Source organism: Puma concolor, chromosome E3, assembly GCF_028749965.1.
Source record: "Puma concolor isolate L17-30 chromosome E3, mPumCon1.1.hap2, whole genome shotgun sequence".
Taxonomy (NCBI): Eukaryota; Metazoa; Chordata; class Mammalia; order Carnivora; family Felidae; genus Puma; species Puma concolor.
In genome coordinates this window covers 22884435-22912209 of record NC_141682.1, presented here as the reverse complement: position 1 = coordinate 22912209, position 27775 = coordinate 22884435, and the positions used below count along the sequence as shown (strand labels likewise).

At 46.7% G+C, this 27775-nt stretch overlaps 1 protein-coding gene across 5 annotated transcripts in view; it reads right to left on the bottom strand.

Moving 5' to 3' along the window:
• ARHGAP17 (Rho GTPase activating protein 17) overlaps positions 1-27775 on the bottom strand; it is an 89270-nt gene that overhangs the window by 3622 nt on the left and 57873 nt on the right. Inside the window, exons 10-21 of one of the 5 annotated variants that reach the window (XR_015245634.1) lie at positions 27511-27638; positions 25800-25911; positions 24676-24757; positions 22397-22477; positions 20043-20156; positions 17305-17396; positions 14876-15032; positions 12925-13155; positions 10728-10897; positions 4394-5020; positions 3224-3271; positions 1485-1533 (exon numbers count right to left, since the gene is read on the bottom strand). Coding sequence is in view for 4 of the 5 variants with exons in the window: in XM_086692668.1 (XP_086548794.1) it covers positions 3225-3271; positions 4394-5020; positions 10728-10897; positions 12925-13155; positions 14876-15032; positions 17305-17396; positions 20043-20156; positions 22397-22477; positions 24676-24757; positions 25800-25911; positions 27511-27638 (1841 nt within the window). In the remaining variant the exon portion in view is untranslated. The remainder of the gene's footprint in view (positions 1-1484; positions 1534-3223; positions 3272-4393; positions 5021-10727; positions 10898-12924; positions 13156-14875; positions 15033-17304; positions 17397-20042; positions 20157-22396; positions 22478-24675; positions 24758-25799; positions 25912-27510; positions 27639-27775) is intronic. The other 4 variants (XM_086692668.1, XM_086692669.1, XM_086692667.1 and 1 more) reach the window with 4 other exon arrangements.

The following is a 27775-nucleotide window of genomic DNA, read 5'->3' as shown; positions in this document are numbered from 1 at the left end:
TTCCAGTCTGTCAGAGACTCTGCGTCAACTTTTTATTATTTTTACAAAGGAGAGATTCTGCTCAAGTCTCACTAGGATATTCACCTTGACATGATTCTGGTATCTATTTGTTAAAAATAACCTGCAAAGAGAAGCAGGAGCCACTTAAAAATGTCCAACTATGAGCAAAAATAAACCCGCTTCATATCATGCAGTCATTGAGAAGATGGGTTGTAAAAACATCGTAACATGGGAAGGGGCATATGATGTAAGGTAAAATGAAAAATGCAGGATCAAAAGCCATGATCACACACACCCTGGACTTTTAGGAAAGAAAAAATAGAGAAAAACTCAGAATATAAGTAGTGAACTTCTTCAATTGTAGCAGCGTGGCTTATCATTTCTAGTTTCCAAATTTTCTTTAATACCTATGGTTAATTTTTTAAAATGTGTTACTTTCAGGATGTAAAAAGAGGTTAGTTTTTAAAAAAAAAACAAAAAAAACAACACTGTGAGAACCAGCAAAGTGCTGAGTTTTGAGTGGCGGCCCCGAGAGCAACAGGACGTACCATCGCACAGCGGACGGCAGCCCTGGGGATACGTATTCTCAGGCTCACGAAATATCATGAAATAGTAAGAAATATCTTCTTCTCCTGAGCACTGTCTTTTTAACCCACAAAAGAACTGCTATTGGGAAAATCAAATGGTGCATTAGAATCTAAATATGGGTGCCCTCCTGTGGCTGGGTTTTTTTATTTTTATTTTTATTTATTTATTTTTTTGAGAGAGCACAAGTCGGGGGGGGGGCAGAGAGAGACGGGGACAGAGGATCTGAAGCGGCCTCTGCGCTGACCGCAGCAAGCCTGATGTGGGGCTCGAACTCACAAACTGCAAGCTCACGACCTGAGCCTAAGTTGGACGCTTCACCTACGGAGCCACCCAGGTGCCCCTGGGCATATGCATTCTTAAAGCGCTGACCTATGAGTGTAGGACATAACTCTGATTATCTGTTTTTTCCAAGATAAACATGATCACAGATCGCTAGCATTCACTTAGGACCCAGTGTATGCTGAGAACTGTAAGACGTCTTATTTTATCTGATTCAATCCCTTCAACAAAAATTCTCACAAATGTCACCCTCTAACTGATCAGCCAGGCTGTGCCTTTGCCTGACGTTACACAGAGAGCTGAACTTCGTATTCGGGCCCAAGTCCACAAAGTCTTTCTACTACACCTCAAGCCTGCCTGGTACAGAAAAGGACAGAAATTAGAGAAGGCACAAGGCCGGCCCTGTGACCACCTGTCACACACGTCTGTGAACACACTTAGTACTCAGAGTGATCGAGAGCAAGCATGAACGAAGCCAGCATCGTTTAGTACATGCACTGTTAGTAGGGATGCAAGCAGGCAGGGTTAGGGTGCCCGGTTAGTAACAGGCGTTAGCGCACGAGTAACGATCATCAAGGAGCACAAAAGCTTTGGCCAATCAGGTGCCTTTTCCTTACCATTAAATATTCCAATTTGAGTTCTTACTGAATATGGCAGGTCATACATCTAAATTATTTAATAAAATGTTTCAATTAGAACACTCTTGGCTAAAATCTGTTCCTTTAAAAACAGCAAGATGCAAACTCTTCTACTTTCAAAGCTGAAAGGCTTGCGCGCTTTCTACAGTAACAATAAAGAGGAGCTTCGGAGGACATCAGAATCCCTCCGTTCTCCTGTGCTGGTGCTGGGCCGCTAGACGATGGCGATCAAATCTGCTTGGCGGCATCGATCTCCCCCAAGGGTTTATCCTAATCCCCAGGCTGTAATTCAACTTTTTAGGATTAAATGCTCTAAGCAAATAACCTGTTTTTAGGAAACTGTCTACGGTTTTCCACATGAAAACATAATGTCATAATAAAGGATGGCCTTCCAAGGAAGTTACATTGTTTTTCTTCTTGAAATACCCAAGAATGGTTCATAATAGCAGCTTGCTCAATACTAGTGGATGCATGAATCCTAAACGGGGCTTTCTGTGTGCTCCCAATGGCAGTCCAGGCGATTTTAGGCAATTAAAAGTTACTTCCCGCAATACAAAAATAATTGTGGTGGCCTGGGATTTCTTGAGTTTAGGAGAATTCATAACATAGATTTTTAAATACTTAGGTAATATCTTAAGGCAAAGTACTTTCATATAAAATTTCCCTGATCTGATAAAGTACAGAGCATTACAGTGTTGTACCGGATCAATAAGATAGTTTTCTGGAATAAACACATGTGAGGTGGGAACGGTTTTAAAGAACAGACGTGATTCCAGTTTGTAGTTTTCCTATCTACGTAAAAGGAAAGAACTGCGGGTGAAATGCTGGTGTCATGAAACGTTAAAAGGCTCAGCCTTAATTAGGGTTTAGTCGTGTCACTCTGGTGCACGACTTCCATACCCAGTGGGGCAACCCCAGACTGCTGGGTTATAAGGAGTCAGGATGTGGAATCCACGCCTTTAAGGCCTCACTCATTTCCTTTTCTGGCTTCTACAGAAAGTCTTACTCAGACCGAGGCTGCGAACGCTGGCGAAGTATCCCACCAAGGGTTTAAGGCTCAGATCAGCCGATTAGAGCAATGGTACGCATGACGAGAGCCCTAAGGCGTCCAAATGTGGACCCGGCTCAGATGAGGCTAACGGTGCCTTTTGAAAAGCTCGTATGGTTTAAGAAAGCAAAATGTAAGCGTGCTAGAACGCAAAGGAATTTAGTGTGGGATCTTTGGAAGAAGATCGGTTTGTTTGTTTGGTTTGGTCCTGAGAATTTCAAACATCAAATTAAGAAGCTCCATGCAGTTAACTCGCACTTAAGATATACAATTACAAATTAAAGCTCAAGACACAAGGAACACAATTTTCTGTGCTGACTGCACCCGAGTCCTCTTTGGTTGGACGTGATGAGCCAATCAACGACAGGGAAGTCACTGGGAAGAGCAGGACACTTACAAAAGGCTTACCAACAAGAAAGAAGGCACTCCTAGCATCTTAGGTGAGCGGCTTGAAATCGGGTTCTCAATCTACTGACAGCTACCTCGAATTTGGAGCACTGCAGCTCAAAATGCTTTTGGTAAGAACAAAAGTAACGTCCACATGCTACAGAATGGACGGCAGGGGGGTCCGGTAGCTGCTCCTGAGCACGTGGTCAAAAGCACATTTGCAAAACACGGCTAAGCAGGAGCGTATGGAGCTTGGTGCGAGCTGCTGGGGGGGGTTACAGACCTTAGTCCTGGGAACCTTCCCCACCTGTGAGGGCACTAGGAAGGGCATCTATTGGGAAACAAACAAACAAACACACCAATGTGGCTTTGTTTTTTAAAAATAAAAGCTGGAGTGTCATCATACGTTATTAACCATTTATAATACGTGCAAGTTATGCAGTATGTTCCTGGGGGAGAAAAAAGGTTATCAGAAGGCTAGTGGGTTAACCCTCATCATCTGGAGTACCCCCAGTTTGGGGTACACCATTGGCTCATTTTCAGCAGACAAGTCACGCAGTAGAGCTGCACAGCCCAGAGGTATATTCCACCTCGTCTCTAAAACTAGCCCCACGTAGAAAATGGAAAATTAAACTGTTGTGATTCAAAGCTCCTAACTGCCATTTAAAAAAAACACATTTAAAAAACCCCCATCTACCTCACCCTTAAATCAAATAGTGTATTAGAACACTTAGGGTGGAATTTTTAAAAGAAATCACAATTAAATACATGCTCGACTGTTTTCGACTGGGTTTTTTAATAAAAACACCCCGTCAGGTGGCCTGCTGAAATCTGTACCATCATCACCACCGGAAACAGGTTTCCATGGGCATTATGGGAAAATGTCAATCCTTCCCTCCCCCGCCCCTGGAGGCCGAACTCTGATGTGATCGCCCCCCCAAGATCTCCCTTCCTGGGGCATCCGAAGTGGCACAGACCCTGTTTTTTAAAGTTACACCTGAAATGCTTCACTATGAACATTTTTACCTTTAGAAGGAAAATAAGTATCCTAATGAGGAAGAAATGAATTTCATGCTTGTGTGGTCCAGTACCTTCCACGTGGATTAGGCCGTTACACTTAGAAAAATGTCAATGTAGGAGGTCTTAGACACATAATGAAACCATAAGTCAGTGGCCAGCTAACTTCAAGGGCCAGGCACTAAATATTTTTAGGTTCTGCGAGCCCAATAATCTCTGACTATACAACTCTGTTATGTTAGCACAAAAGCGGCCCGAGACGATATGTAGACAAATCAGAGCCGCTGTGTCCCAGTAAAACTTCATTGGCAAAAACGGGCTGGCTATGGGCCAGATGTGGCCGGCGTAAGGCTGGCTGCCCCCTGCTGTAAACCCAGGCCTAGATGGAAGGGGACAGAGACAACGGAGTGTGGGCGGGGAGCAGTTTCTCACTTACCCGTTACTATTTTGGAGGCAGTGGCAGCTGCGTTGCTGAGGGTGCCGTCCCCTGCGGAGTGGGCGCCAGGGGGATGTGGGGGCGGAGGCATGCTGGGCCGGTTCCTGGGCTTTGGTACTGGTCTCGGTCTCGGTAAGGTTCCGGCGTGTGGCTGCGCAGTCTCAGGGTTAGTCCCCGCCGCGGTCTGAGAAGCGGGCGGGCCGGGGTTCTGTTTTCCTAAAGGCGGAGTACTGGGGGGCGTCGGAGTCTGGGGAGGGGTGTGAGGTGGCTGCTCCAGTCCCTGCTCGCCGGCCGGTGCCGTGGGGGCGGTCGGGCCCTGGCCGCCGCCGGGTTTGGTGTGCCCCGGGGGCGGCGCGGCCTGCGTGGGGGGCTGCGGCGGCGGGTGGCTGGGGGCTTGTATGGGAGGCAGGCTGCTGGAGTACCTCCGGGGCGCCGAGGGCTGCGGGGCGGCGCACGGCTGGCCCGGGGCCTGGCCTGCCTGCTGAGTGGGAGGAGAAGGGCTTCGGGCGGCTGGCTTTGGCGACAGACTGGGCGGATGCTGAGCCGGTCCTGGAGAACTCTGGCCCCCGGGGTGGCCGGGAGGCGGGTTTCCTGGTTTCGGGGGTGCAGGAGCAGGTTTTTTAACAGCTGCACAAAGGAGGAGAACGCCTTTCAGTGAGAAGGGCACGGCGGCGAGAGCCAACGCCACCTTCCGCGGGCGAACCCGCGTGGGTACCGTGCGCCCCCGCGGAGGGACGCCGTCAGGGGGACACTTCGCCTTGGCGGTCGTCCTCCCCCAAAGCCCTCGGCCCCGTCCAACCAAGGGAAAACCAGCTGCCCGCACAGATGGAGGACGTCCTTCAAAATGCCTGACCCGCACTCCCCCACGCGGTCAAGGCCAGGGAAACGCACAGGAGGTCAGAAACGGTCACGGCCCAGGGGAGACTCGGGAGACGAGATGAAGCAGTGTGACGCGGTCTCCTGGGTGCCGTGGCCCCGCGGCGGGGAGTGAACGCTGGGGAAGCGGCTAGTTGTTCAGCAGTGACGCTGCAGGTGCTGCTTGCCCGGCTGTGAGAGGGCACCCCGGGGACCTACGAGGTCAGCAGCAGGGGAAAGCGGGTGCGGGTACAAGGGAGCAACCAGTACTGTCTGCAGCTTCCCTGCAGATCCAAAACTGTTCCCAAACAATAAGTTTCTATTAAAAAAAAAAAAAAAAAAAAAAAAAAAAAAAGCACCTCATACACACACACAGACCCTTAAAGACCTGTTGTTTTATTTTGCATTTTTTAAGGTTTTTAGTAATCTCTACACCCGATGTGGGGCTTGAACTCACGACCAAGAGTCGCATGCTCCTCTGAGCCAGCCAGGCCCCCCATGACCTGTTGTTTTAAAAGTTCAGTAAGAACAGGGGCCCCTGGTGGCAGAGTCAGTTGAGCTTCTGACTTCCGCTCAGGTCATGATCTCATAGTTCATGGGTTCGAGCCCTGTGTCAGGCTCTGTGCTGACCGTGTGGAGCCTGCTTGGGATTCTGAGTCTCCCTCTCTCTCCCCTCCCCACCACTGTCTCTCTCTCAAAAATAAGTAAGTGTTAAAAAAAAAAGTTTAAAGTCCAGTAAGAAAAGAACTCAGTCAAGGGGCCGCCCCCCCTACACAGAGTCACTGCTCTTAGCTCACCGAGCTGCCCTCATGTCAGTCCCCTTCCCTGGTGGCCTGATGGCCCAGTAAGAAAAGGAGAGAAGCGAGACCAGCTAAGGGGGCAACAGCCAAGCATGACTGATCTGCCTACACAACATACCATGGCCCCTTGCCCTAAGCCAGTTTCTTCAAGACGGCTTGATTTTTTTTTTTAATGACAGAAATTCTACCAGTTCTAGAATCACTTGAATCAACAGATATATTCTGGATATAAATATAAATAAATCTGGAGGAACTGCCTTAGGTATATCTACGGAGAGTTGAAGCGCTTCACTACCTTCCCGGTTTCAGCTGAGATCTACTCCCGTGGGAGTATAATTTGCTGGGTCTGGAGACTGGGCTTTGGGCTGGGAGAGGTGGGTGGAGAGGCTTTAGTATTTTTCTTTTTTTTTAAGTTTATTTATTTATTTTGAGAGAGAGCGCGTGCACAAGTGCAAGTGGGGGAGGGGCAGAGAGACAGAGACAGAGAGAGAGAATCCCAAGCAGGCTCTGAACCATCAGCACAGAGCCCGACTTGGGGCTTGAACCCATGAACTGTGAGATCATGACTTGAGCTGAAATCAAGAGTCAGATACTTAACCAACTGAGCCATCCACGCTCCTCAGTATTTTTCAAATTGTACCGAGATTCTACTCATCTTCCCAAAAAGGGATAGGGAAATTAAGGAAATGTTTCATTTGCCCAACACATCACCAGCACCAAGGCCGGCCCCTTACATAAACTGTCTTGGTTGAGTCTCATAAGCTCACATTGCAAGATGGACGTTGTTACACCCATTTCACGGTGGAGAAAACAGGCTCAGAGAGGTCAAGTATTTGCAAAAGCTCACACAGCTAGCAACTGGCAGAACCGCCTCACAACCATGTTCTGTGGACTCCTTGGACTCTCTTCATCCCTTTCCTTCTCCCCGCACAGCCTGGCTGTCTGCTCACAGGGCCCAGAATTAAGGAATGAAAAGGGTATAAAGTCTCCTTTGCTCTGCTAGCCTAGAACTTTTGACCCCAGACCTTGGAAGACCTTTTCCCAAAGAAACAACTAACCAGCGGACAAAGGAAGGAACCTTTGGAATATTAGCTGTACTCTGGCTACCATAAACAACTTAAAAAAAAAAGTTCTGGGGCGCCTGGGTGGCTCAGTTGGTTAAGTGCCTGACTTCAGCTCAGGTCATGAGCTGTGAGGCTTGTGAGTTCGAGCCACGCATCGGGCTCTCTCCTGTCAGCACAGATCCTGTTTGGATCCTGTTTCCCTCTCTCTCTGCCCCTCCCCCACTAGCTCTCTCTCAAAAATAAACATTTAAAAAAGAAAAAGTTCTAGTTTTTTGTTCTGAGCAATATTAATTATAAATTCACATCAAGTAAAAGACTGTTCCTGTGGCACCTGGGTGGCTCAGCCGGTTAAGTGTCAGACTCTTGATTTCGGCTCAGGTCATGATCTCACCGTTCATGGGTTCAAACCCAGCATTGGACTCCACACTGACAGTGTGAAGCCTGCTTGGGATTCTCTCTCTTCCCTCTCTCTCTCTGCCCCAACCCCACTTGTTCTGTCTTTCTCACTCTCTCTCACAATAAATAAACTTTAAATAAATTAAAAAAAAAAAAAAAAAAAAAAAGACCACTCCAGACAGGAAAGGGTGTAGAGGGAATCAGAAGAGGAAGCAGGAGAGCTGGGTGCCGGGGAGATGGGAGAAAGGTGGACTTTCCATAGGACAAACCTATGAAGGTTTGGGGAGGCTGAGGCAGGGGCAGAAGGTTCAGACTAATCCTGTGAGGAAGCCGGAGGCCTGTGGTTTACGGAAGCAGGAAAGACTCCTAATGTGGCCATAAGGAGAGCCTCAACCCAAAAGCAGGATTACACCCAGAATCCAGGAAGAGAAGACCTAATTACGCTCCAGGATAAGCTGGGGTACAGACGAAGATCCTCAGGGGAGAGGACCACCTTAAAAAGGACCACGTGGGTCTGTGACCAGGCAGCATATACCTGACTTTGCCTCCCTGCCTGTAATTTATTTTTATTTAAAAAAATTTTTTTTAATGCTTATTTAGTTTTTTTGGAGAGAGAGAGAGTGCGAGCCAGGGAGGGGCAGAAAAAGAGAGAGGGAGACGCAGATCTGAAACAGGCTCCAGCCTCTGAGCTGTCAGCAAGGAGCCTGATGCAGGGCTCAAACTCAGGAACCGTGAGATTGTGACCTGAGCCAAAGTCGGACACTTAATGGACTGAGTCATCCAGGGGTCCCTCCCTGCCGGTAAGTTATAAAAATTCCACCTAACATTTATGTTACGCTTTATAAAGATGGTGCTTTCATGGGCATTCCCACAATATACCCCTTAAGAAGGCATTTTAATTTCTACTTTATATTTGTAGGAATTCAGTTAGGAAAGGTTAAACTAGCAGCCTTTGATCCAACCAGCTATGTGACTTTAGGCATAGCTACAGCTCAACTTTTGAGTCTGAGGCCTTTTATTATTTATCACAATTGCCCCTCCCATGACCAGCATTGACCAGGCCACCTGAGAGTAGCTGACTCCCCTGAAGCCGGCTGTCCCTGAGGCCTCTGCCACCCCCTGGGCGGGTGAGATCCCAGCTTTCTAAGAGGTACTAGGGGAAACTGGCAACAAGTTAAAAGACAAATTTAAAAATTTCAGATCAAGAAAAAAATGCCCGGAAAGAAAGACAGTGTTATGACAGAGGAAGACTTGGTGACTGGTAGGGACGAGAGTGGTCATCAGTTCAGAGGGGGTAATTGCGGAGGGCTCACGGAGGAGGTGATTTCTGAGCTGTGACCTGAGTGGTAAAAAGGAACCACGTGTGGAACAGAACAGAGAGCCCAGAGATAAGTCCACACACAGACAGTTGGTCTTTGACACCAAAAACGCACAGAGGGGAAAGGACGGTCTCTTCAACAGACGGTGTGGGGAAAAGTGGACATCCACAGGCAAAAGAATAAAATTCATCATCAGGGAAACAGAAATCCAAACCATAATGAGGCACCTCATATCTGTCAGAGTGGCTATTATTAAAAAAAACAACAAAAAACCACAAAAGAAGTGCTGGCAAAGATGTAGAGAAAATCGAACCCTTATACACTGTTGGTGGGAATACAAGTGGTACCGTCATTATGGAAAAGTGAGGAGACTCCTCAAAATATTAAAAATAGAATTGCCATATGATCCAGCAAACCCACCTCTGGGTACTTAGCCAAAAGAACTGAAGTCAGGGTCTCAAAAAGATACTTGCACTCCTGTGTTCACTGCAGCACTGTTCACAATAGTCAAGATATAGAAACAGCCTAAATGTCCATCGATGGATGACTGGATCAAAAATGTGGGATATACATGCACTGGAATATTATTTAGCCTTAAAAAAGAAGGAAATCCTGCCATACACAACAACATGGATGAACCTGGAGGACATTACCCTGGGTGAAATAAGCCGGTCACAGAAAGACAGGACTGCACGAAGTATCTGGAAGAGTCAAGCCCACAGAATCGGAGAGTGGAATGGCAGCTGCCAAGGGCTGGAGAGAGAGCACTGCAGAAGGGGTAACAGAGGGCTGCTAACTAACAGACACAGAGTTCCAGTTACACCAGATGAGTAAGTTCCAGAGGTCTGCCGTACCACAGTGTGCCTGTAGTACTCTTAGAAGTTTAAGAGGGGAGACCTCACGGTAGGTCTTCTTATCCCAATAAAATTTCTTTTTTTTAAAAAAAAATTTTTTTTTTTTTAACCTTTATTTATTTTTTTGGGACAGAGAGAGACAGAGCATGAACGGGGGAGGGGCAGAGAGAGAGGGAGACACAGAATCAGAAACAGGCTCCAGGCTCTGAGCCATCAGCCCAGAGCCCGACGCGGGGCTCAAACTCACGGACCGCGAGATCGTGACCTGGCTGAAGTCGGCCGCTTAATCAACTGCGCCACCCAGGCGCCCCATCTCAATAAAATTTCAAAAGAGCCACGAGAAGATGTTGTGGGTCAGAATGTTCCGGAAGAGAAGACATGGAATGTGGATGCTCTAAAGAGGAAATGAGCTCAGTGCAGGCGAGGAACAGAGAGCAGACCAGCGCTGCTGGCAGCTTGGTGAGAGAGAGCAGTGGTTAAGAGCGGGGCCCAAAGGCAGGCCCGACCACACAGGGCCCACGGGGGAGGTTTACACAGAAGCCGCTGGAGCCTTTCAACTGAGAGATGACACAATCCGCTGTGTTTTCAAACAGTCCCCCTAACTGCCGGGTGGAGGGCTTGCAGGGGTATAGGTGGGGACGATTTGGATCACATGTCAGTGTCAGGACCCAGAAAGCCCTGACCACCATCTTGAGGGTTGCGGACCCATAAAGCTTGGCTACTACGGAGGCTGTGGTGCTTTCGAAACGGAGGGAGGGCTTGGCCTGCCAGATTCCTGGAAAACTGGGAGCACTGCTTCTGAGAAGCAACCTTCGTTTGTTGGACTTTGTGCCTTAAACATACTCAGCAGTGCCTGTTTCTCTGCTCTCCATTATTTCATTTCTCTGCACTGACTTTGCTCTTAAAATGACTGATTTTTCTGCTTGCCCTTTTATAAACAGACATGGCCACAATCTGTCGGAAAGCCTTGCAAGTGAATCCCCACGCTAACCCAAGGATGTCTGCACATCCGTCCCTAAGGGGAAGGCATAAAGGTGGCTACTTACCTCGGCGCAGAGTGTGCGGGCTGGGGCCGGCGGAATTGTGCCCTGGGCCGACTGAGAGCTGATGGGAGCCAGCCGCTGCCTGGGCCTGGTTCGGGCCAGCGGCCATCTGACTGTTGCTTCTCCCCGGGGTGGGTGCGGGGGCAGGGGCAGAGTCCTTGGGTTTCGGCGGACTAAGGGGAGCAAAGTCAAGTTAGATGTTGGATGGTCCAAGCTAGAAAGCTAATAAGCAAGCTAAAAATACCAGATCCCAACCAGAGTTCTCACCTCCACAGGCAAGGAGGTGATCTGGAATTTGAAACAGTTCACACTGGGTCTACAAAGCTAGTATTTGTTTGGGGCCACACAGGACTAAATATTTCATGAGATTCATTGCATCAGACTGTCTTTCCACTCTTCTGCCCCTTGAACATCATGATAGAGACCATTTCATAGCAACCAACAAGAAATTTCTAGTTTGCCTGTACTTAAGATTGGGCAATACTGAAAAACACAAAAGGGCTTTTGGACTTCACACTAATGAGATTTTGACACATACAGTGTATAAAACAAAGCAAAAGCTGTGGCAAAATACTAGTGCTGTAAATTACAAAGTACTCGGTTATTATCAACAGTTTGGACTTGAGGAAAGAGAAACCCTTTGATCGCTCAAAGTCCGGAGCTGGTTAGCAGCAGGGGAGACGGAGATCGGAACTCGGGCTAGTTCCCGGGTCAGACCCTCTTACACTAAACCTGACAACTACATTTTGTCAGGGTCACCAAACAGTGAATGCCACTAGCCAAGTGTACACAAAAATGTCTACAAAGCATAGAAAACAAAGGCAAACCGAGGACTGACATTCTATTTGTCCATCTGCAGTGAATTCTGATTATTATCTTAAATAATGTATTTAAGCCTTGATTGAATGGGTTGAATGCTAACAACAGGTACATGAAAATGTGAGGGTTTGCGAGTACTTTTTTCCCAAAGAAAAAAATTTAAGCCAAAACAAAGACGTGTGGAGCAGCGGTTAACGAGACAACACGGAGCCTCAGTTATTTTTCACCAAAATGTGAACTTGCGCAAATTATGGACTAAAAAGGAATTCAGGAAGATGCAGAGAGTCAGAGTTCAGGTGTGACGACCGAACAAGATTCCGCTCTCGTAAGCAGCTGGCTTACGAGGAGGCACTCCCTCCCCATGCAGAGGACAGGAAGTGAGGGAGCTCTCCCGAGGCAGCTTCGTCTCTGCACACAATGTATGCAGAAACAGGTTATCCTTGTTCTGTGCATCTGTTTTACTCAATATGTGATTATTTAGTGCTTTATAGAGGGCCGCGATAAACATTTGAGCACGTGCTCTGCAGAGGGGCTCATCTTTTACAGCAGCTTCCGGTCCGGAACCACCTGAGATACCACTTGAAGTGGCCTCCAGTGGTCATCTGCCTGGGTCAGTGTGGAGAAGTGAATTCATGCACATTAAACAGAAATCTCAAGTTCAAAGGTCCTCTTTTTTTCAAGCTGCTGTATATTTGTACCCCACTCCAGATGGTTAATCTAAAGGAATCAACAAAAGAGCCTTTTAAGAAAATTTATCATATTTTTTACCTTGTACTCACATTATCAATTTGCCTACGAGACTGAACGCTAGGGGTTGGGAAGGTCTCAGTCACCAACTGCGTCTAGTACAGCGTCCAGTACTCAGTTAGTTATTCAATAAGTCTGACTGGATGGATGGATGGATGGATGGATGGATGGATGGATGGACGGACAGACGGGTGGACGGGTGGGTAGATGGATGGGTGGGTGAGTGGGTGAGTGAATGAATGAATGAATGAATGCCAAGGATACTATAAGTAACTTGCTACATTCAAGTGTTAACCAGTTAGCACACTAGATGGCAACAAGCGAGTGGTCAATGGACATTAAGTGCACATCCAACAGCTAAAAGAGGTTTACAATACTGCTAGCCACCTATTGGCTTCCAGCACCGAAGCAGTACGGTAAAGAATGCAAACGAATGTTGCTTCTTTTGGAAAACAGGAAAGGAAGCAAGCAATTTGCAGTCTTTTTTTCCCCATCCTTTGCCAACCAGAAGAGTGAAGGCGAATCCGGTTCACTCTCTGCCGAGTGATTCTGTGGGCCTGGATGCCGTGCCCACAGGCCAGCCCCTGCGAGAAGGCTGGGGCACCGGGCACCCAGCAGAAGCCGGCCTCCTTACCTGTCGCCCAGGCTTGGCCCCTGCTCCAGTATGCCCGCAGAGGAGGGGACAGCCCCACCCCCTGTGCTGCTTTCAGCCCTAGAGCTCTGGGGAGGGGGCTCTGGGCCCGCAGGAGCCAAGGTGCCGCCATCTGTGGGTGGGAGTGGCGGCTGGAAAGCTGGGGCTATGTGCTTTCTATTTAGAGTGCCACCTCGCCGGTGGGCCTGGAAGTCCATAAGCTTCACACCAAAGCTACACAGAAAGAAGAAACAGTCAACACACCATGCAAGCTGACTACTGAGACAGAAGCCCATCGGTCCACGCGTGTTGAAACCCACACGCGTGGACAGCCCCCCGGTTGCCCAGCATGCAGTGAAGCGGCGCGGACCAGGTTCGCGGCCATCCCTATTACCAAGGCAGGCAGCTCACCCGGGCTTTAAACCTGAGCGAGCCGACAGACCCGGTCCCGATCAGTGTCCTTTCTCAGTCTGGGGGTGAACAGCTGCAAGCCAACGGGCGGGCCTCGCCTCGAGTGAGTGGCATCACGTTAGCCTGCCTAGCTGCGTGCCACCCAAGGGCCACCTCGAGTCTGTGTGTTTGGGGGATGAGGTGGGAGCTGAGTGGGAAGGTTGTGACGCCACCCTGCTTCTTGAGCCGAGATGTAGAAACACTGGTGCATGAGTGTGCAAAGAATAGATCTGAAAGGGTCCGTAACCTTGGGAAAAACAGTTGCTTTTGGGAAGAAGATGGCAGTTGGAGGGTGGGGAGGAGGAAGATTCACTTTTCGCTTAAAATTTACTTGATGCGTGAACTTTCAAACTCTTCAGTTTGAAAAATCGAGGCGCATGGCTTCTTGAGCTCATGTTTACTGGGTCAGCTGGTGGGGAGAATCCACCCCGGGGGGTAACCAAGAATCGTTTACTATATGCCAGTCAGACCCGTAACACTGCATTTTGTAACCTAAAGTCCGTGAAGGCTCATTTCGTGGTGGACAGTTTGTCATCGAGCAGCAGGACCAAATGTGTGAATGGGACTGCAGAGAAGTAAGGTCTCAGCACGTAATAAATGCGGGCTTCGGGGGGACCGAGTAGGGAAGGAGAGCCTTCACCGTGGATTAAAAACAACCACTACCAAGCAAAATCAAACAAAAAAAGATCATAGCTCGCTACAAGATCGGGTGATCGAAATAGGAGCCTGCTGTTCAGCTGTAATGTAACACCACGTCTGTGATGTTAATACTTATGCGTGTGCAAGAACAGCACGCTACTCAAACAGGCCTAACTTGGCCTTACTGGTGAGAATGGGGGTATTTCATCATACACACTGAGCAGGCTGGCCTCTGAAGACACAAATCACAAAGAGCCTTACTAACCTTTGAAAATCCCACTAAAATCGCCCATGGAGCACAGCACGGAGACCTACGGTCTCTCACTAGATCTGATACCACCCACCATCTTTTTTTTCTTCCAGAATTGGAAATACTCAAGTTTCTCCAGATGAACATCAGATTCAGTGGTTGGCTTCCACTGAAGGGCCACGTTCTATCCAAAATGTGTCTCTTTAAACACTAAGTCACACAACTTTACTGTGAGAGGTGGGTTATTCTCACACTCGCTCCTGGACATCTGTCCACAATATTTAACTTTTCTCCCCCACCCTCTCTCTTTTCCCCGAGTGCGTTCGGGTGGCTCTGTCACGTGTATGATGCCATCCCACAGACCACCAAGGAAAGCCTGGACGCACATGGTCTGGATGTTAGTAGACAAGCTACCCATCTGTCTTACGTAAGTCATATTAATGTTTGGAATGAACTAGAGCAAAATTCCTTAAATATCTGGACCTAACAATCACGGGGGCATAGTGGGCCATTCTCATGACAGGTCGGCTGAGGCCGGACCAGATACCGAGGGTTCAACCATCCTTCTACATGACATCTGCTGCTGGATGCGAGTGAACAGCTCTGAACACACACCTCTCCTTCTTCACCAAGTCCCCTTCCATTATTGCCATGCTGGCAGGTCGTTTCCTCTCGAGGGTCCCTGAGTCAGAGTCATTTCCAGTGTGAGATGAGTGATTGGAATTTGGGGTGACGAGAGGCACGAATGCTTCTGAGACGTTAAATTCCACCTCTGCAACAAGAGAAAGAAACAAGTGTACAGGCACACCTCGGAGACGCTGCAGGTGCGCCGTCCGACCACTGCAACAAGGCGAATATCACGATAAAGCAAGTATCACGATAAAGTGAATACCCCAATAAAATGAGTATCGTAATGAAGCAAGTCAAGTAACTTTTTTGGTTTCCCAGAGCATATGAAAGTTAGGTTTACTCTATACTGTCATCTATTCAGCATGTAATAGCATTATGTCTAAAAACACAACGTATATACTTGAAATAGAAAGTACCTTATTGTTAGGGTGCTTGGGTGGCTCAGTCGGTTAAGCGACCAACCCTTGATCTCAGCTCAGGTCATGATCTCACAGTTCACGGGTTCAAGTCCTGCATTGGGTTCTGCACTGACGGCATGGAGCCTGCTTGGGATTCTCTCTTTCTCCCTCTCTCTCTGCCCCTCCCCCAACCTCGCTTTCTCTCTCTTTCTCTCAAAATAAATTCACTTGTCTTTTAAAACGATTTTATTCTTAAGAAATGCTAACTATCATCTGAGCTCTCAGTGAGTCGTAATCACTGATCACAGATCACTACAACAAATATAATGAGAAAATTTGAAATACCACAAGAATTACCATAATGTGACAGAGACACGAGATGAGCAAATGCTGTCAGAAAAACGGCACCGACAGACATGCCCAATGCAGGGTTACCACAAGCCTTGTCTGTAAAATAATGCAGTATCGAGACGCGCAATAAAGCAAAGCGCCATAAAATGAGGTTTGCCCGTGTGTGACAAGAGAGCATATGGGGGCACAGAGCTTTAAAACTCCCTCTGCAACGAGGGCCTCATTCTTCAGCCCCTCAGCCCTCATTGCTTCACAAGTGGAACCCCTGCAATCTCCTCTTAAGAATGGTTTGCCAAGGGGTACCTGGGTGGCTCTGTCGGTTAAGTGTCGCACTCTCGATTTTGGCTCAGGTCATGAGCTGGTGGTTCGTGAGATTGAGCCCCACGTTGGGCTTGGTGCTGGGTGTGGAGCCTGCTTGGGATTCTTTCTCCCTCTCTCTCTCTCTCTCTCTCTCTGGCCCTCCCTCTTTTGTGCTGGTTCTATCTAGTAATTAAAAAAACAAAACAAAAAAAAGAATGGTTTCCCAAGCCAGGGGAGGTAAAATGAAGGAACTAGAAATAAGGAAGGGGTGTGATTCAGAATATAACTTACACGATCCCTCTGCTTTCTTCTTTGTTTAAAAAAAAAAAAAAAATCATGGAATATGGACAAGGGCAATAAGCATGGATTACTTCTTTGGATAAAAAAATGAAAAGTATTTACATTTTGATTATAAAATGCAAATAAAAGGCAACACCAACTCTGTACTGCCTGAAGCAGTTTTTCCAAGACTCGTTTTCCCAAAGAAATCTTGGGCAGAATGCCAGGATTCACTCAGACATCACGTATTTGTTGAGCAGCCTACACGAGGGAGGTGGGATTCTTGATGGTAAAGAAGAGGTGAGCCTGGCCTGGGGTCATTCACAGAGCTCACAGAATAAGGGGCGGGGGTCTGGACTCCCAAAACATGCCGACCAGTGGCCCCAAAGAGGGTCGTGGAAACTCTGAGGATCCCAGGACTACAACAGACGCAGTTTGAAAATCTACGGCCTGTAGACTGAAATCCTACTTCTCTGACATGCCAACTCCGACCTTCACAAAATGGCTCCAATCCACCTATCCTGTGTTACCTTCCACCTTTACGAAAAAACCAGCTCTCTGCCTAGAGAAACAAAAAGAGGTCTTCCCAATGGAAAACTGCATATTCAGTGTCACCTCTTCTACAAAGCAGTCCCTGGTTCTTTGTGCCCAGCATCTGACTTTGTCAAACTATCCGCCTTTCCTTCTCACTCGCCATGTGTTACAACATCTGTGTATGTGTCCTTCTCCAAGGGCCAATTTCCTCCAGGGGACAGCATGTCACCACCAGCGTGTGGTGCCTAGTGGGTATTCCAGTATACGCTGGTTAGAGCGAACAACTCCAGTGTTAAGTGAAACAAAGCGAAACACAAAATAATGTGGTGGCCAATACGTCAAAGATGAATGTTTAAGCGGTCTATTTTACACTTGATCTTAGCCAAAAGGCCGAGAAGCGATTGTAAGCGGTCTATTTTAAAAAGAAACGCGAAAAAGGGAAACCAGTTAGGTAATGGTGAAGGGATTACTGATGCATTTTCTTCTCAGAAGAATTTCTTATACTGTTATTGTGTTGCTTGGGCAGTCAGTGAAGTTGGAAAGGTGAATTACCTTCAGGGAAGAACCAGTCGGCGTGCTGAATGATGGGCTCAATGACCGCAACCACGTGGACAGATGTGGCCGCTGCCATTTCAGCTAGCGACCTGCAAAGGACATTCACAAAGTCAAAGTGCTTCCCCCAGGCAGGTTGTGTCACGGCAGTGTAATTACTTTAAAACGATAAAATCCTCAAGCACAAGTGCAAAAATTAGATGCACGGGGCTCTGACCTAGGAGTGTGGCAGTGATGCCCCAGGAGGAAAAACTACCCCACTTGATTATCGCTCCTTGGTCTGCGTGCACCGTGTTAACAGCGAGTGAGCCAGTGAACAACAGTGTTCAGTCCAAATGCTGATTTTAAGTTGGTTCGGAACAGGATGTCAACCAGGCATTTTCGCACCGTGTTCCCACCGTGTTGCCCGTGGTAGTTATCTTGTAAGACCCGAGATACCACCACCAGTTTTGGCACCACATACAGCAGAAAGTATGTATTGTTTTGCTGTGCCCTCGTATCAGAAAGCCTGAGCCCCCACAGTAAACATAGTATTAAGGGGGCACCTGGGTGGCTCAGTCGGTTAAGCATCTGACTCTTGCTTTCGGCTCAGGTCATGATCTCACGGTTCGTGGGTTCGAGCCCTGTGTCAGGCTCTGTGCTGACAGTTCAGGGCCTGCTTGGGACTCTCTCTCTCCCTCTCTCTCTCTGCCTCTCCTCTGCTCTCACTCTCTCAAAATGAATAAATAAACTTTTTTAAAAAAAAGCCCACAGTATTAAGGCTGTGATATCTGGTCCCAAGATGCGTGTTCAGAAGTTGACAGTGTGAATGTCAGGGCTCAAAAGGAAGAAAATAAGAATCACTATCCCCGCTGTCAAGGAGCTCACGTTCCAGTTCAGAGTCAGAACACCACAGAAGCCAAGAAGCTGTGAAGGCCTGACACCCAGGGAGCCCCCACGTGCTTCAGTGAACTCACCTCACTGAACTCAATGTTTACAACACGGACTGTTACAAGGTCTGGGTCATAAATGAGGACACTAACCCCCAAGAGGCTGGAGCCCTTGCCTGACTGCCCCAAACCTCCCTCTATACCCCTCTGACCTCTCTTCCCACCGGGAAGAACATCTTCACCCCCATTACCAATCAAGCAAACGTTCTAGCTCCTTTCAAATTCCAGCTTAAAATGCAAGCACGGTTGTATATTTTCCCCACTGCCCACTCAGTCCTCCCTTCCGTCCTTCTGGATTCTGATTGCCCTTGTGCCTTAGAACCCTGCTGGACTAGGGAGCAACTCTTCACTCATGATCTCAGCCAAGTTTTCTTTTTGAGGAGATACTATCTGCTGATTGATTTGCAAGACCTTTCAATATATTCTGGACACTTCTGGAGGAACTCCTTCATAGTTCGTGAATTACCATTTGCTTAAGGTGCTTTCTGACATTTAGAAGTTTGTAGCTGTTGAGACAAATCTATTCATTTTTAAATTGTTTACACCAATTTTATGTTTCGAAAAGACCTCTATCCCAAAAGGCAGTAAGTATCTACCTGCCATGTTTATGGCATCACTTTTTATATAATTAATCCTTTGGTCTGGTCTACCTGGAATTTATTGGCTGTAAGATATGATGTATGTAGTTAACTTTGTATATCAACGTAGCGTTAGTTTTGCTTTATGATATTGGATCTTTTTAAGTAATCTTATACGTAATGGTTGGGCGGGCATGAGTGAATAAATAAATGAAAAAAAGAGAAAGGTTTTAATTCAGAAAGTCACTGCATTTTTTTTTAATGGAGATGAGGACTGCCCATGATTTTCCAATATGAAGAAACATGGAGGGAGTCCTGGGGTGGTGGGGAAGGTTCGTGATGTGGCCTGGGGGTCCCATGACTTCCCTGCTGTGCAAACTTAGGCAAGTTACTGGTCCTCTTCTGTAAAAATGAGGACAGAAGCACCTATTAGAAAGGTTATTCGTGAGAATTGAAATGAGGTTAATTATTATGCCCCTGGACAGAGTAAATGTCAGTGTCAGTGATTCTCCAGGAGCTTTCTAGCTGGTCTCCCTGACCCCTCTCCTCCAATCCACATTTCTCAGTGCCAGCAAATTATCTTTCCAAATATGGTTGGATGAAGTCATTCTTCTGCTTAGAAACCCTGATGCCTCCCTGACCACTTATGATCCCTTAAATTCGTTCTAAACCTCAGCAAGATACGTGAGGCTCTTCAGAACCTGGCTCTGGCTGCATAATCCCCAGTCACAGTCTCCTGGCCCCTGATTATACAAGACCATATGACAGCACTCCCAGCCCCAAATTAGCAACCAGACCCTTCCATGCCTGCAATGACTTTGCTTATCTGGTCATACCTGCAGGAAGGTATTCATTCATCCAAGTACAGCCCAAGTGCCGTGCGAGGCTCTCCCTGAACTTCTCAGCCTGTGCTGTGTTCCTTCAGTAAGTACCATGGTCATCCAACTTTGTAACATCTGTGACAGCATCCCCACGAGCACAGACTATGTGCAGAGCTCATCACTGTGCCACAGCTGTTCATCTGCCTGACTGCCCAAGAGTGGGACCCTCTGAGGACTGTGCATGTGACCAGCACCGGGGACAGGACCCAGTTCATAGCTGTGTTCCAAGAATGTTGGCTAAATGGAAAAACCCAAGTTCAGAAGCGCAACTCTGAAGTGCATCTTACACCAGAATGTATTCCCACCAGGTGGAGAGAAGAGATGAATCCAGGCATACGGGGAAGACTTACCCTTCGTTTTTGGCCCATAGTAAGTTAGGGCCTAACACAATTGCAATGTTGCTGGGAGTCATTTTATTAATGTCGCTGGTCTGGGCAAGCTTTGCAAGGAACTTGATTAAATACCTGTGGAAGAAACGAGAAGAGAGGAAGCACGTACTCTGAAACCTTTGCACTTATAGCATCCTCCTGCCCACATGCTCAGTTCCAGATGGCTCAGGTGCTAACTGCAGAGTGCCGCTAAATCAGAATCTGCCTCAGGTTCAGTATTTTACAAAGTCCTGTGTTCTTTGCTTCAGAGAACAGAAAGCCCCACGTTAGGGCTTGGAAGAGGAAAAGAGCTCATGTGTAAACCTCAATGAGTCAATCCCTATTTACTGTATATTTCTAATCCATTTCTCCTTTATGCCCTACCTATGTACCCCTCAATTACAATATGATTAGCTGTGGGCTCAATATATTTTAATACAAACATAAAAAAATACAAGTATAGGTACACTGCTTAAAGGAAATTGTATTTGAAAATGCTTTATGTGGTAATTATGAAAATCTCCAATTTACCATATAGATATACTCTCTTCTATATAAGCACAGCACCTCAGGGGCACCTGGGTGGCTCAGGCTATGATTTCGAGGTTTGTGAGTTCAAGCCCTGCATTGGGCTCCGTGCTGTCAGTGCAGAGCCTGCTTGGAATCCTCTCTCTGGGCCCCGCCCCCTCTCTCAAGATAAATAAATAAACTTAAAAAAAATTATCTCTGCCTCTACCCTGCTTGTTCTTTCTTTCAAAATAAATAAACAAACTTAAAAATAATTAAAAAAAAAAAAAAGCGGGGGGGGGGCACATGGGTGGCTCAGTTGGTTAAGCATCTGACTCTTGATTTCAGCTCGGGTCATGATCTCACAGTTCATGAGCAGGGCTCTACGCTGTGGTGCAGAGCCTGTTTGGGACTCTCTCTGTCTCCCGTGTCTCTCTTTGCCTCCACCCCACTTGCTCTCTCTTTCAAAACAAATAAAAAAAAAACTAAAAAAATTTTTTAAATACATAAACTATAATATATCCATACAGTAGAGTACTATGCAGCCATAAAAAATTGTTATGTGCTGATATGGAAAAATCTTTAGGATGTATATCCAGCAAAGAAGTTAAAGAGAATGATGTATACAATATATACTACCATTTGGTTTTTTTAAAAAAAGGGAAGCATGTAAGAGAAAGAAATGTATGTATGTGTATATATGTGAGAGATTCTTCTCTGTACAGCTTTTGAATTTTGAACTATGGGAACATACTCCCTATTACAAATACAATTAGTAAAAATTATAAAGAGTAAAATAAACAAAAAAAGAAGCCAAATCCCAAAGTTCCACCATAGTTCTAACCAAGACTATCTGTAATCCCAGGCTGGGTGTGCTAAATGAAGCAATGAAGGTTACTAAAAATATTAACATATTCCTAAGGCAAAGTTGATACTTAAGGTATTAAAAGGGAATATTTAGCTTAGTTTAGTGGTAGAATCCAGGACTGAAATTAAAGGTCGGGTAACATACCAGAAATTTCACAAGTATTTGTCATTTTGGGCCAAGTCCCCTGTACAAAATTCTCTTTGGTTTTCAATGACTTAGGGCTACCTTTTATCCTCTCTATGCTTCTTCAGAGTCACATTTTAAGTCAAAAGGAAAATAGAGGTTAAATTCTAGAAATTTATTCTGTGGTAAATTTTCTTAGAAACCTAGCTATTCCGTAAAGCAATACATCATCTCCAGTTCTTGACCTTTCATTTAATGGGATGATTGATGCTCTATTAAAGATAAATTTATGTAGCGTATAAAAACACTATTGCAGAAAATAGAATTATTAATTTTTGCCTTTACATGCTGGAAAATCTTATTTACTTACTTATTTGCTTGCTTATTTACTTACTTATTTACCCATCCATCCAACCATCCATCTATCTCTATCCCCAATGTGGGGCTTGACTCACAACCCCAACCCCAAGATCAGGAGTCACATGCTCCACCAACTAAGTCAGCTCAGCGTGCCCCCATAGAACAACTTAGACTCTGAATCCAACGTGCAGTCAAGCCAACTTTCCACGAGAACCTTCTTCCCCGTAGCTGCAGTGGTAAACTGACCAGGTGACTCACGTGTTCGTGCAGATGCAATGCAGGTGCTTCACGTGCAGCACGATAACACACAACAAATCCCATGCCCTGCGCCCCCCCCCCCCCCCCCCCCCCCGGCACCCTCCAAAGCACTTCTGTAGTGCGCTTGAATTAAGTGGCCTCTGCTGCAGGTGGAACCTTTCTTCACTCCAGAGTCGCTGTGGCTTGGTAGCTTAATTTGCAGAATGCTGGTCATTCGTACCTGAAGTTAACAAAATTTTGTGGTGGCAACTTCTGACATGTTCTCCATAAATCTTGAAGTTTTTTGTCTTGATCCTGCACACTGAGGAAAAAAAAAACCCGGTATTTTTTTATCAAAACTCTTTATCAAAACACCTATTAGTAACACCTGTGTCAACAGGCTACATTAACAGCAATGTCTTCGTTGACAGAGAAAGCACAGTTGTGACACAGGGTAGATTTGGAAATAAATAAATTTGGAGTCAGATACCAACTAAATATTTAACTCTGGGCAGTTGGTTAGCCTCACTGAGACTCAGTCTCCTGACGTGCCCAACAGGGGATGAGAGTGTTGATTCCACCGAGTGACTGTGAGTTTCCAGAAGCATCGCCGTGCAAACTGCCCGTGCCAATGCCCGGCACTCGTGAGACAAGACACCACCGAAAATTCTGTCTAGAAAACGCGTATCTCTGTGTGTGGCTTCATGGAGCCCAGATCTCTCGTCGGCCCAGCCACACATGAGGTGGCCAAGCTCCCAGGCACCCAGGTACCAGTGTCTTTCCCTGCCCTTCATGCCACTCCAAAAGTCTCCAGGCCAAGAAGCCCTTTTCTGTGCTGAAGCATTTGCAGGAGCTCTTCTGCTCTACAGTTCCAACACAAAAACTTTCACAGATACAAAAAAGGGCCAGATGAGATCAGTCACCCCTGCCCGCCAGGAGGAGAGCACGTTAGAAGTTGCCCACACAATATACCTTTGGATCTAAAACATCCTCCACAAATGAAGCAATCTGGAGTTACAAGAAGGGGTCAAACGTAATTATACTTTAAGTAAGCTTCACGCCCCATGTGCAGCCCAACACAGGGCTTGAGCTCACGACCCTGAGATCAAGACCTGAGCTAAGATCAAGAGTAGGATGCTTAACGTACTGAGCCACCCAGGCACCCCAAACACAATGATACTTTAAAGGCCAGTCGATGTGTCACCGGGATGGGATGGTGGCCCATGCTGACATTTCTCAAGTATATGGAATCAATACACCAATAAACAGATACCTTCTTTGAAAAGTGTATTTCCTCACAGGGATGAGTTTGAGAGTCTCAGAACTGAGAGAAGAATCAAGTTCGGGAGGAGTAGAGGCTACCTAAGAAAAGAGACCCCAGAAAGCTCCCCTACCTGACACTGATGTTGGGTTCCATTTATTCAGCCCCACAAACATGGACCCTTACAACAGGTTGGGCCACACGCAGGTTCCAAGGATATGACCACAACTAAGAATTTATTCTGACTTTAAAAACCTCATCACCTACCCAGGACGTGTTTCGCATTCTGTGGCCACAAAGGTTCTGGCGCAAATGCGGTTAAAACGATGGGGCAGCCCCACCTCCTGTTGCAACCGAGCTCATCAGACCCAGCGGCCCATCTGCTGGGAATGGGTGACAGTGGCTAAAGACGGGGAAGGGGTGGAGGGGAAGGGAGATTTGTTCCTCTTCCCTTAGGGGTGAGGAATTAGGGACCTGCCGGAGGAGGTGAGTCAGAACCGTGAGGCACAAGCTAACAGGAAGGCAGGCTGGTGGGCCAGATCGAAGCCCCTGGGACTTTTTGGACAAAGCTGCCAGCGGCTCCTGGACAGACTGAAGCTGAGGGTGGAGGGGAAGGGACAAAGATAGAGGCACAGTCTTTGGACTGTGGGTCTTTAGACAGGTCTGGGTCTAAATTCCCACTCTGCCAATTACTTGCTGTTACCTTGGCCCTGTTCCTCCCCAAGTCTCAGTTTCCACATCTGTAAAATAAGGATAATGGCATCTTCCCTTTAGGTCATTGATTGTGGATTACAGGAGGTAATGGGTACAAAGATTAGTAGGTACTTAGGACACAGTAAATGCTCAGCAAGTGTAAACTGTCATGACTGGTGCCATCAACATTGTATTATTGCCCTGCTGAGTGTCCACAGTTCACCAGGCACATCGCCACTGATCACTACGTCACCTGTCCCCGTTATAGGGCTGTCTTCATTATAAAAGGGGCTTGGGATCAGCTGATCTATGAGTGCGGGTTCCACTATATGTCTTCATCGACATACATCACACGTATTGAAGCCAATGCACTAGGGGTGACTTTCCTATACTAATAATCATACTCACACTCAATATTTTCACCCTAAACTTAAGAGCATGCTAAATAACGAATGTGCTATTTTAATGTTATTCTATATCCCCCAAGAGTAAGATAATTCACGAAGGGAACATAATATTCCATAATATTCCTTTAACTTATAAAACTCCGTGTTCTTTAAACTTACCTTGCCACTTGGGTCCATTCTTCATACAGACTGAAGGTCATCAAAGGTTCAGGTAATTCCCGTAAATAGGACTTTAAAGCACCTGGAATTATTAACACTCACTTTGAGTATGTCCAGGGGTAAGCATGGGAATTTGGGATGTGTTACTTTGCAAGCTGAAATGATCTCAGTTACCACCTTCCGAGAGTATCTAGAACAAGCCACTAACCAGCGGGAGTGGCTAGAGAATTAGGTGCTCCTAAAACAAATTCTGTCTCTTGCATAATATAGAGAGGGATCAATGGAAAATAAAATTAGCTTCAAAGTCACCTTCTAATAGACATCACTTCCCCAGGAAGATCTCGAGTCTGAAGGTGAAAGAAGGGAAGGAAAGGGGCACTTGGGGTCTCAGTCAGTTGAACATCTGACTTCAGCTCAGGTCATGATCTTACGGTTCATGGGTTCGAGTCCCTTGTCGGGCTCTGTGCTGACAGCTCAGAGCCTGGAGCCTGCTTCAGATTCTGTCTCCCTCTCTCTCTGCCCCTCCCCTGCTTGTGCTCTCTCACTCAAAAATAAACATTAAAAAATTTTTTTTTTATTAAAAAAAAAAGAAGGGAAGGAAATACAAGCATGTCTCCAAATATCTGGATTATAAACCACCTTTACCTTTTACGTAATAATCAGGAAAACAAAGAAACAAATAAACCCTCCAGAACAGAAAAGACGTGTGTGTGTGTGTGTGTGTGTGTACACTCAGCTTTTTAAAAAAGTTTTATTCATTTAAGTAATCTCTACACCCCATGTGGGGTTCGAACCCATGACCCTAAGATCAAGAGTTGCACACTGTTCTATTTGTCCTTTCAGTTTTTTCCAATTAAACTTATATAGGGAGACCATTTCAATTTTATCTGTCACTTAAACCTAAAATGAAAAAAAAAATTTTTTTTAAGTAGGCTCCACACTCAGCACAGAACCCAACGCAGGGCTTGAACGTCTGACCCTGGGATCATGACCTGAGCTGAGATCAAGAGTCGGATGCTTAACTGACTGAGCCACCCAGGCGCCCCCAGAACTGGATTTTTGACTGATGCTCTGTCTGAGATGCGACCTGCCACCCACCCTGAGGGCGACTCCTTGCGGCTCACCTGCTACAGCGTGGGGGTCTGAGTAGAACTCATCCAGATGAGAAGTGGAGCAGTCTAAAGCAGCTTTCAGTTTCTTTAACTTGGAGGCCCCAGCTCCAATTCGGAAAAGGCCCTGAAGACAACAAAAAGCCATCAGTGTCAAGTTCAAGTTGGGGGCGGCAGTACAAATCCGATGGAAGAGCCTTCTGCCCCGGCCCTGCAGACCCCTCTCCGAGGGCGGGAACGCTGCCTGCCTTGTAGGGTTGCCAGGAAGGGTGACGAGGACAAGCGCAGGCAGAGAGCAGCGCATTCCCGATCAGCGAGCACTCGTGCCCTGCCCCGCTGCTAAAATACCTGTCTCTATTAGAAATCTAAATGCGCTATTTTATACTTCCACAAGGCTGATTGCTACAGATTTTCTAAATTTAGGATTCTTTTGTATTTTTTTTAATGGACATCTCATGAGAAATTGTTAGACTAGGCCCCTTAGTCACTTTCACTGCTCTAAAAGTTACTTGGAGAAAAACACGTGAAGGTCGCCCAAGAAAGGCAGAACTGTGAAGACACTGGTCCAGGAGTTATGAGATTCGGGTTTTAAGCAAAATAAATCTAGCAGGGTTCCTCAGTCTCAGCAGAACTGACATTTCAGGAGCGGTAATTCCTCATCATGGTCCTGTCCTGTGCGTTGCAGGCTGCTTATTAGCAGCAGCCCTGGTCTCTACCCACTAGAGGCCAGGAGCAACCCCTCTCCAAGATCGTGACAATCAAAAATGTGTCCAGACTTCGCCAAATCGCTCCCAAAAGGGGAAAAAATTTAGCCCCGGCTGAGAAGCTCTGATCTCGGCTACTAGAAGTTGGGGTCATGTCAGTGGGGATGGGGCAGTGCCTGGAAGCAAACACAAGAGGGCTTCTAGAGTGTTCCTTGATCTGGATGCTGATCACACAGGTAGGCTCAGTTTGTTAACATTTATCAATGCATCACTTATGATACATACATTTTTCTATCTACATTATACTTCAATACGGTTCTTTTTTTTTTTTTTAATTTTTTTTTCTAACGTTTATTTATTTTTGAGACAGGGAGAGACAGCATGAACGGGGGAGGGTCAGAGAGAGAGGGAGACACAGAATCTGAAACAGGCTCCAGGCTCTGAGCCGTCAGCACAGAGCCTGACGTGGGGCTCGAACTCACGGACCGCGAGATCATGACCTGAGCTGAAGTCGGATGCTTAACCGACTGAGCCACCCAGGTGCCCCTCAATACGGTTCTTAAAAGGAAAAAAAAAAAAAAAAAGACTTGGCATTTGATTTTCATCCCCCCACCATGAGCTTACTGTGTGCCGAATTCCTTATCTACACAGGGAGTAAGTAACAAGACCTGCTCGGCTCCTGGGTTTTTCTACCATACCCATGAAATAAACCTCCACCAAAACTGCACAGTACCACACGAGGGTAAGATTCTCGCTACGAACAAAGTTCACGGAAGCTCTGGTCCATTTAATGCATCATGAAAGTCAATGCCACAAATCACAGCCAGAGTCTAACGTGAAACAATCAAGGGGACAAAAGAAAGTCGTCAGAGTGTACTGCAGGCGAGAAGGGTAAGTATTGTTTTCCTATGAATTTGGTTTTATTCACAGTGTCTAATGTGCAGGGTCTCAAAATGTGGGAAAACCACCAACGGGTCTACACAGTACAGACGGCGGCAAGCAGGCCCGCTTGGCGCCCTTACCTCCTCCTTCATGCCTGTCTCCAGAAGCAGCATGACACAGGCCTCGATGGGCAATGCGATCTCACGCCCGCTCCGCTTCAGGTGCTCTTGCAAAGGAGTCCCAAAGGCTGGCTTTTCCGCCCACTTATCTAGAGCAGCAAAGCATCCAGTGAGACACCCAACAACCTCACGGCATCAATGGGGAGTCTTTTTCCTCCCACAAATTACCAAAGGGGATCTTTTTTTTTAAGCGGACTGGTGGTTGAGGCTTTGGGAAAAGGGGAAA